Here is a 10,557-nt window from a genome sequence, read left to right on the forward strand (position 1 = left end):
AAGTTGGTATCCACCTCCTGCCAAGAATTTTATGACAGCCACGATCCGGCTAATGGAAGTTATTGCGCATGAAAACACTCCTAAATTAAGCTCATGTTCCAGCTCATCCAAAACATATTTGAATGCTAGTTTGTTCAGTCGGAAATTTCTTTGAAATCTGTAAGATTTTGTTTTTAAAACATAAACACAATTAAAGTCAATGTCACTATAAATACGTTATGCCATCTAAGTCGAGTGGATTACAAGCGTCTCGAAGTATTTTCCTCTGTATTTTCAGGTTTTTCTTTAGCCTGAAGGACTCTATTCGACCAGCAATTATAGAAAAAGCCACTGAATCCATTTTTAAAGACTTTATATTTAATTAGCTTACACTTAAAAAAAAAACGTATTTAAAAAACTGGAAATTAATTCAAATTTATTTGGGTAATATTCGCAATGTTTGACACGAAACAGCTGATTTCGAAAATGAAAATGGAAGCGGCAAATGAGGCAATGCCTTTTCAAATTCCATTCGGATTTTGTGATGTAAATTTTTCGTAATTCGTAGGGTAGATTTTGTTCGGAGATTTTCTACGAATGGATTTTGTGATAGGGCTGATTTTCTAATAGATAAAAGCAGCCTAAAGACAATATCTCAAAGTTTCGAAAAGATATTTGAGTCGAAAATTAATGAATGAACTTTTATTATTTTGTTTGTTTAGGTTTTTGTTTTTGGTAAGAAAACTGTCAATTCGATTTTTCTCAAAATTTGTGTGAATGTTGAAAATAATGTTTCTTAAAAGATAAAATTAGTTAAAAGCCATAATCCCAAGTTTTTGAAAAGATATTTGAGTCGAAATTTAATTTTTACCAACTTTGAGTAAAGTTTTTTTTAGGTTTTTATTTTTTATAAAAAAAAACTGTCACTTCGATTTTTCTCAAAGTTGTATCAGATATTAAAAACTTTATTTTTCGTGGCACACAGTTGTTTTAAAATCATTTTGTATTCGTTAAGTTTTAGAGCCGACATTTTTTTTAGGTTTTTTGATTTATAAAAAAACCGTTAATTAGATTTTTTTCAAAAAGTATTTGGTATCGCGTTACATTATATTATATAAAATTTAATTTAAGTCTCTGGTGTTTTTTGGTTCGTGAGATATCTATGGTTAACCTAAATGTTCACCTTTTCTTAAACTGCCATGGTAAAAAAAAACACCGACGGAATTTTCCTGAGAGCCCTTTCTGCATCTTTCTGCCTTATTGTCCGTATACAAAAAAATTATGAAGTCGATATCTCTTCTGCTTCTTGAGCTATGGACGACGAAAAAAAACGTTGCGAACGTACGGACGTACGGACGCACGAACGTACGTACAGACGCACGCATAGGCATCTTCCTAAAAATCTTTCATTTCGACTCTAGAGACCTTGAAACGTCGAGAAATGCAAAAATTTCAATTTGACAAATCGGACCCATTACAATAATTTCCCATGGGAAGTAAAAAATATTTTGTGGAAGTTAGAAAAGTTTGAAGTCAACAAGAATTTGAAAATAAGTGGATGTTTGAAAATAAATATTTTATAATTTTTTTAATTTAAAAATATAAATTTGTATACTCTGACATTTGACATCTGCCAATCTCAAGTGTAATTTTAAGTGTAGTAAAATTATTTTAATGTTTGTCATTTACGATAATGGTTTGCTTAATAACACTGGTCAACAAAATTTTAACTTTTTTTTGCCACACGAACTTTTTTGATATTTTTTGCTTTAGTTGGTGATCATAAGAAAAAATAAATAGTTAAAAAAAATCTGTTGGCCAAAGATTTTATTTTATTAAGTAATTTAAAATATTGCGAAATAACACAGATTTTGTTAATCAAAACTGTATTTTTTGTATAAACGACTTAATAAATCTTAGATTTTCTTCCATGTTTCGCTTCTGTTTGGTCCCTTTTGATTGCCAAGCAGTAATCCGCTAACATATTTGGGTTCAATTTACCCTAGTACAGCTTTTCCATATTCAAAATGTGTTGATGGAACCTCTTACCGTGCTTGTCACTGACAGGCACTAAATTGTCAGGAAAAAAATACAGGTGGGAGTCTAAAAAGTGGATCTTATGTGACATGTTGCAACGCAAAGCTTTATATGTCATTAACAGCTCGCTAACCAAATCCCTGTAGCTGTCACTCTTGTGGTTACCCAAAAAATTTGCAACAACATTTTTAAAAGCCTTCCATGCAGATTTTTCTAAATCGCTTAGTTTTTAGACGAGATTCTTATAGTTCTGATTGTTTTTTGGACACATTTACATTCCGAACTAAATCATTTAAGTCTCCTTGAGTTATGAAATGTGGCACGTTTGCGATTTCTCTAAACTGAAAGTCATCGTCCTCGTCAACACATTAACCTGAAGTGCACGGGTGTGAATGGTCATTCTCAACAGACGTAGTTGCAACTAGTAATAGTTCTGGCAATTTTGTACAATTAGGGACTGGGCTTATAGCCGAAGATAAGTTAGGGTAAATAACAGTATTTTTTTTTTGTATTTTATACTGTTTATGTCAGTGAGACAAAAATAGCAATTCGAAAAGTGATCTCGCTGTTCAGGCCATATCATAGGTACTGCAAACGGCATAGGTCGTGCGCCTTTCTTCCTGCATGCGGGTTGAATTTTTCACACACGTTATGCAACAGACATAAGAAGCCCAGGATTTGTCTTGATGGGCGACTGAAAATACAAAACATTGGTGATAACACTCCAACACAAGATTCGTAAAATTTCGTCTTTGTTTTTTGAATGTCAGTTCTTCGCAAACATAACATAAATAGAAAGCATCATTGTTACACTTCCTCGACATGTTCACAGGGTTAATAACAAAAAAATGCTAAAACTAAAAGGTGTTAAAATGCAACCGCAAATATTTTTAAAACAGTTTACTTGGAAGCGCTTCTGTTAATTTGCTGCGTAGTACAAGTTTTGAGTTATACCGTATCACAACAAAACTGATGCTAATTGACACTTGACAATTGTGATTTAATAATGAAAGTAGATTGAAAAAACAAAATTAGCTATCAAAGTTCGTGTCACAAAACCAGTGTTGACCAGTGTAATCGAACAACGCGTTAAAATGATCAAAACTTACTACAAAAGTAAGTGATAAAAACGTTATCTCACTTTTCGCGTTTGCTGAGATGATTATGTTCTTAATCGAGACGAAACTCCAAGGAAGAAGAAGATTTACTTAATAAAGCGGTGCAATTCCGTTATATAGCTCATTAGAAAATATTTCTACTTCAAGTGCAAGTGGTCTGGTAAAATCGAATTATTAGCGGCCTTTTAAATACAAAGTTGTTCACACTTTATGGAAAAGTCGAAACTTCATAATCAAAGTAAATTTGTGTGAAAACTATATCGCTCTATGCATTTGTTAATTTTCCATAGGAAGTCAGATGTTTGGACTTGATAATTGTGAAATTTATCGCCGTTTCAAGGTCCCTATAATCGAACAAAAAAGTTTTGAGAGAAATGCTTGTTTGTACGTACGTTCGTATATTCGTAAGTCCGTACGTCTTTATGTCCGTATGTTCATACGTCCGTACGCTTGGGATACCTTTTTTCTTCGGCCATATCTCAAGAACTAGAACAGATATGGACTACAAATACATTTTGTCTTACCGATGATAACATCAAAACACTTTTAAGAAAATTAAGTTTTAATTAGTCGAGCAAAATTTAGATTTAATCACCAATAATATCGTTCAAAAACCAATACTAATTTCCAGTTCTTCCTATGTCTATCCTTCTATGTCTACATACATGGATGCTATATTATGATTTATGTTCTATTAATTTGTTCCTAATAAATCAATAATTGGCTGTAACAATTATTCAGCCAATAACTATGAGAAGCTTTAAAAACAAAACTTTTGAAAAGTGTGCTTAGATACAAATTTTAACAACAACAAATTGTTTATTTAATTCATTTTTGTTTAAAAAAAAATAATACTTATTATTTTTCCTTTTTATTTTTTTTTTTTTGGTTGACTACCAGAAATTTAATTGTATGGACTGAAAAAACTGTACTTCCGTTCAGTTGTAAATTATGTAAATGTTTATGCAGAAATGCAAATCATCGATATTGCAACCTCAAAATCGCAAAAAATCGTTTCCAGTGTAAGCAACTGTCAAAACTCAGGAAAATTTGAGCACCTAGTGATTTTTTGACAAATTTATGAAAATATGTATATTAGTTTTTCATTAAAAATGAATTTCCTTTGATTCAAAAATAAAAGTTTTAAATCTTTTGTTTCCTGGAATCGCGCAGAAATGGTTTAAAGAAATAACTTTTAAATAAATTAAATATCTATCATGTCATGTGCTTTGTTTGCTCAAAATTACTGAGAATTAATTTAATATTTCATCTTCTAATACTTTATATGCCTCAACTTTAAGCATATTCAAGAATGGTTAGATACAGCAACAGTAATTCAAAATAGTTGCTTCTTCCGTTCCATCTTTTGGAATTAGCCGGCTATTCTGAACTATGAAATAGTTGAGGTTAAGTTCTTAACCGGATTTGAGACAGTGATTTGGTACATCCTTTTATATATATGATATTTATATATTATATAAGCTTTTTATAAATAAAGTTTAGTGAAAGGAGGAAGATAGCGAAAATTGCACAACCTATTTAAGATTAACTTACATCAAATTACTTAACAATGAACCATTTAAGATATAAGCTTTTGATCGCTTTACTTAAATAAAAAAAGAGGCTGGGATGCGACCCACACTGATAACTTCCCATCCCGTCTGTTGATTTGTCTTGCTTAAAAGTTTGTCTGTACGAACTCGTATCAATTTTTACCAAATTTTGTAGATTTTATTTTTTATGAAAAAACGGACTGTTGGATTTTTATACAAAAATAAGTTTAATTTTTTAATTTTTGAAAAGCTATTTGAGTCGAAAGTAAATTTTTACCAAGTTTTAGCATTGTTTTTTTAAGAGTTTTATTTTTTGTACTTACAATTCTATTTTTTCAAAATTTTACTGAATGTTAACAACAATATTTTTTAAAAGATTAAAGCAGTTTGAAGCCAATATCTACAATTTTTGAAAAGATATTTGAGTCGAAAATCTATTTTTACCAATTTTATACATTTTTTAAGGTTTTTATTTTTTTTAAAAAACTGTCAATTCGATTTTTCTTAACATTTTTCAGAATGTTAAAAACAATATTTCTTATAAGATAAAATAAGTTTGAAGCCTAAATTTCAAGTTTTTGAAAAGATATTTGAGTCGATATTCAATTTTTACGAACTTTGAGTAATGTTTTTTTTTAGATTTTTATTTTTTATAAAAAAAAACTGTCAATTTGATTTTTCTCAAAATTTTATCAGATGTCAAAAACATTATTCTTCGTTGCACAAAATTGTTTTGGAGATAAAATCATATTTTAGGCGTTAAATTTTGGAGGTGACCAATTTTTTTTTCAGTTTTTTTTTTGATTTATAAAAAAACTTAAATGGAAAAAATATATTTCTTTCATATCACGTTACAATATATTATATAAAATTTAATTCAAGTCTCTAGCGTTTTTGGTTAGTAAGATATTTAGGGTTAGCCAAAATTTTCACCTTTTTTTCAAACTGCTATGGTAAAAAAAACCACCCACGCAATTTTCTTGAGAGCCCTTTCTGCATTTTTCTGCCTTATTATCTGTATAACAAAATTTATTTGAAGTCGATATCTCTTCTGGTTCTTGAGCTATGGACGACGAAAAAAACGTCGGGAACGTACGTACACACGCACGCACAGACATCGTTCTAAAAATCTTTTATTTCGACTCTAGGGACCTTGAAACGTTGAGAAATGTCAAAATTTTCAATTTGACAAATCGGACCCATTACAATAACTTCCTATGGGAAGTTAAAAAAATTGTTTTTTCATACGTCATGTCTTCATCACTTTATAAAACATTTGAAACCGATTTTAAAAAATTCATATTTTCGCACATTCATGCTTTTCTGATCAAAGTGAAGCGATATCATCTAAATCAATAAATTAAAGCAAAGTCATTCTAAATGTTATCAATTCGATTATAAAAGTTTTGTTGTGTATTTAAATGTAGAAGTACCTTATTAAATATATCTACGTCTAGGCATACAGTTTGGTAATTGATTAACAATAAAAATATTTAAATTTATTATTGATTTGCATTTCTTTTTTTTTTAATTCATTGATGTATAGGTTAGAAAGGTGCTCTCCAAACTATAATGTAATACATTTCTACTGTATATGTATTTTTATATCTGATCTAGTTTAACTGTACTTACCAGGGATGGATTTACTTCTTAAGAATCCTAAAAATGATAAAGTCATTGAAAAGTAAAAATAAAAGATTTATTTTATTTGTGTTCAAATTTTACTTCCATCGAGACACCCTATTGGAATTTGTTATAGTCTTCACAAATGGCAACAAATGTCAATTTGAATTTTAAGATTATTAATAATATGACGGTGTTGAAGTAAGGCAAGATCACACAACATTAAGGACTTGAAGGTAAGCCAAGTTTCTAGTACCTTATAAGCTAGTTGCCAAAAAACTACCATCGAATTAGACCAACTTTATTGAAAATTTGACTGGAAAGCTAATAAAAAATGTGTCTTACTATCAAGTGATATCCACTTATGTCATAATGTCAACTGATCATTCAAACTAAAAGCTGAACTTCATGACTCTGTGATTTATTTATTTACTTCACAATTATTGTAGGGATAAAGCAGAAATTAACCTTGTGCTGGTACTTTCTGCAGGATCAACTGAAGGCAATAGATTTGTAAGTAAAGTTCAAAGTTTAAATCAATGACATCTGGAAAATTTTTCAGCTACCCTGGTCTTATTTGCCATTCAAAGAATGCAAAAGAACTCCCTTGTGGTGTTTGAACCTACCGATTGGGTTCTTTTAAGGCGAAGTTTATTCTCGTTTCCAATTGATGCGGCTATAATGCAAAAGAGACACCAGGAGACATTGGAAGGTTCAGTCAACTTAACGGACTTATTTACAGCATTCTTTGAACGTAAATTTTAACCAAGACAAATATTTATTTAGTTTTTCAAGTGTCATAAATTTCAAACTTCTAACTTTACTTCTCTAACATCTACCTTCAGTTCATCGTACAAAAACTTTAAAGCACATTATTGTCTACAAAACACTCCTTAGGCAAGCTACAATGCCACCTCGAATTGTATTTTGTATTTTGAAGATATATTACTTATTACTTTTCCAATTTTAAACAGAAACCCTTTTACATAAAACATTAAATGGAATTGTGCAGAAAACAAATAAATCACAGAATAATAAAGTTCAGCTTTCAGTTGATTGAATAAAACATGATCAGCTGTCATTTTGACATAAGTAGACTTGACTTGATAGCTAGGGGGATTTTTAAAAAACAATCTTTCCAATCAACTTCCCAATAAAGTTGCCTTAATTGTAAGGCAAATTTTTGGCAGCTAGCCAATTGGATATTTGAAACTTGCCTTACTTTTCAGAAATGCTCAATAAGTTGCCTTCAAGTTGAGTCCAACGTAAAACCGTCTTTAGAAGACAAAATTTCCTTAAATGCTTAAGATTAGACTGATTATAACTTATTTGTCAAGTTATTTCTTGTTAGAAAAGTTACTTATGAGAGTTTAATGGCTCGAAGTGTTTAAATAGATTTTTTGAAGCCTCACGAAAATATCTCCTAAATAAGTATCCTAGTTCCATGGAAATCAAGATACTTTTAACTTGAGAATAAAGACTCGTGGTTTATTATTAAAATTGTAATTTATTGAATCAATGGTTCCCTCACAATATTACAGTAAATTCCACCCAGAGGTTGTGTTATCAAGGCTTTTGGATCCAACTTCATTACTGGCATTGACTTCTCACAAGTCGTAACATAATGATTTCGAAAAAAATTCACCAGCCCAATCTTAGCTTGTAACATGGCAAAACGTTCACCAATGCAACTATGTGGTCCAGTTCCAAACGGCAAATAAGTAAATGGCACAATTTTTGACTTATTCTCAAGTGAAAATCTTTCCGGGTCAAATTCATTTGGATTTGAAAAATACTAAAATTAAAAAAAAAACAAACAATTAACTTAACGTACGTAAAGCACTTCATAAAGCCATACCTTTGGATCTCGTTGAATTCCAAATACTGGAATGTATATAGGCATTCCCCTGCGAACAATCAAACTGCTAAATGGATCAAATGAATATACTTCCCCATCTTGCACTGTACACTCTCGATCTAAGAAGCCTAGAGGAGGATATAGCCGCAAAACCTCTTGAATAATCATATGGAGATATTGCAGATTAGCAATCATTCGGTAGTTGATGTCTCCACCATTTTCTTCGAGAGCATCGCGAATCTCATTGCGAAGTCTCATCTGCAAATCGGGCCTTTTTGCAAGCTCATAGAGAGCAAATGACATCGATGAAGAAGAAGTCTCAAATCCAGCTGTAAAGAAAAGAGCTGCCTGAGCTACCAGAATATCTCCTTCTAGAGCTATTTGACTTTTTCGTCTATCAGCTTTTGCAGATCGTTGAAATTCCAGAAGAAGATCGATCAGATCATTTCGAGCCATACCAGTTTCTTCACGAACCCGCATCACATAATTGATCGTGGATCGAAGAAATTTTGCTGAGTGTTTGGGAAATACCTAAGAAAAATAGTTAAATTTCAAAATCTCCATGGATTGATGAGAAAAAATATTAGATACCTTGAATCGAAAGAACGGAACCAATCTCGGTAGAAAAAATACAGTCACGAATTCTATGGCACGTTTGGTGGTAAAGTCAAAGATAAACCTTCCATGGCTACGGAACTCTCCATGAGGATTTTTAAGGCTGTTTGCTTGAACGCCATAAGCAACCGTAGCTATGACATCTGTAGTGTAGAGGGCACATATTTCCTTGAGTTCTTGACAAGTTGACCGATTGGTTACATCAACTGGCAACGATAACAAATATGAATCCAACTGACGACCAATCTGTGATGGAAAAAAAACACAAAAGTCATCTCAAATATTCGCCTTTTTGAAAAACCCTCACCTCTTCAACAAGGGGAAACATTTGTTTGATCTTTCCGCTGGTAAAAACGGGTGAGATTTTCGAGCGAATCTCCTTCCAAGCTGGGTTTTTGATGAAGAACAGATTTTTCGAGCCCAATGAGTCAGCATACAGATCTGAAGTTGAGTATCTAAAACAGTTGTATGAAACAAAAGCCACAAAGTACTTTTTTCGAAATACTGACCGATCAGAAAACTTAGTAAAATCTTTCACCAAAACTCTTTTCACCAACTCAGGATGTCTCAAGAGAACAGCAGCTCTATGAAAGATATGAATTCCTACAAGTGGTTCCTCAGCCGTTGTCGAATGCATATACATTGCTTGAAATTGTTCTGCGGGACATCGCTTCAACGTGAGCATTTCTTTAAAATTTCCAACCAAAAAACTTGGTGTTATGAATGGAATTCCACTTCTTTGCCAAAACTTGTAAAACGATTTTATCCAAATGTATAAAAGGATTAATAGAATATGGAGCAAAACAAGAGTTGTACGATATGATTCCAACATTTTGGTGAGTGTTTTCACTTGAGCATCCGAGGAAGAACTGATTTGGGTTGGGAGCACAACATTTTAGAAATCTGTAACTTATTCGAATGCAAATTTTATGACACCCATAAATGGTAAAAATAGCATAATATGAATGAAGGGTCAAATGTCTGTCTAATTTGAATGAATTTCTATGGTACAACATTTTTTTGTATTAGTTTGAAAATGTATGTTTAAGAAAAATAAAGTGAAAAATGAATGAATGTTTGAAATTCGTGGTTATGTTCAGAGAGATTCAGAATAATTTATGAATAATACATAAATATTAGTTTATTTTTACTTACTTTTATTTTAATTTTGGAAAATACGCTCCCTTATAACAATTATTTGAAAAGTCACATATGCACTTCCAAATCTTTCTCTCAAATAAAAGATTAGTTTCTTAGAAATATCACATTAAAACGGTAGCTTTTCGGAAATCAGTAAAAATTCGTAAATTTTATTGGAATCTCCTTAAAACTTGAAAATAATCAGATTAAATAATTCACACAAATTAAATTATTTGATCTTTGAAGGCATCGGATTGCGGAATACATCCGTATAAAATGAGGGAAAATTTTAAATCAATAATCACCCAATAGCTGAAAGAAATGTTTGCCTTGATGTTTATAACTAAGGTGTCTTCCAACTAGAACTTCCGAACTTCGACAGTTAAAAGCTAGATGCCATATTGGTTGCGTTCAGTCTCGAGTTGGATAGGGTACCCTGGATATGTGGATTTTTAGATAAATTTTTGAACGAGTTGGATATAAAAAAATCAAAATAACAAAAAAATTAAAAAAAAAATAATAATAAAATGATAACTTTAATAATTCACTGAATTTTGCTGAAAAACATACAAATTTAAAATAAGTTGTCGGTGTCCTTCAAGTTGAACCAAATGTTAAATCAGCTGTTGTTTTG

At 31.2% G+C, this 10,557-nt stretch overlaps 1 protein-coding gene across 1 annotated transcript; it reads right to left on the reverse strand.

Annotated features, from left to right (window-relative positions):
* Positions 1 to 7,797: 7,797 nt before the first annotated feature.
* Positions 7,798 to 9,734, reverse strand: LOC129940652 (probable cytochrome P450 6g2). Its single transcript, XM_056049052.1, has 5 exons — positions 9,293 to 9,734; positions 9,091 to 9,238; positions 8,760 to 9,029; positions 8,169 to 8,699; positions 7,798 to 8,105 (listed from the first exon to the last, which is right to left on the reverse strand). Exons 1-5 carry the CDS (start codon positions 9,613 to 9,615, stop codon positions 7,818 to 7,820), a joined length of 1,560 nt encoding a protein of 519 aa, XP_055905027.1. The 5' UTR covers positions 9,616 to 9,734; the 3' UTR covers positions 7,798 to 7,817.
* Between the last annotated feature and the right edge of the window lie 823 nt (positions 9,735 to 10,557).

The sequence above is a fragment of the Eupeodes corollae genome, chromosome 1 (genome assembly GCF_945859685.1).
Source record: "Eupeodes corollae chromosome 1, idEupCoro1.1, whole genome shotgun sequence".
In the NCBI taxonomy this organism is placed as follows: domain Eukaryota; kingdom Metazoa; phylum Arthropoda; class Insecta; order Diptera; family Syrphidae; genus Eupeodes; species Eupeodes corollae.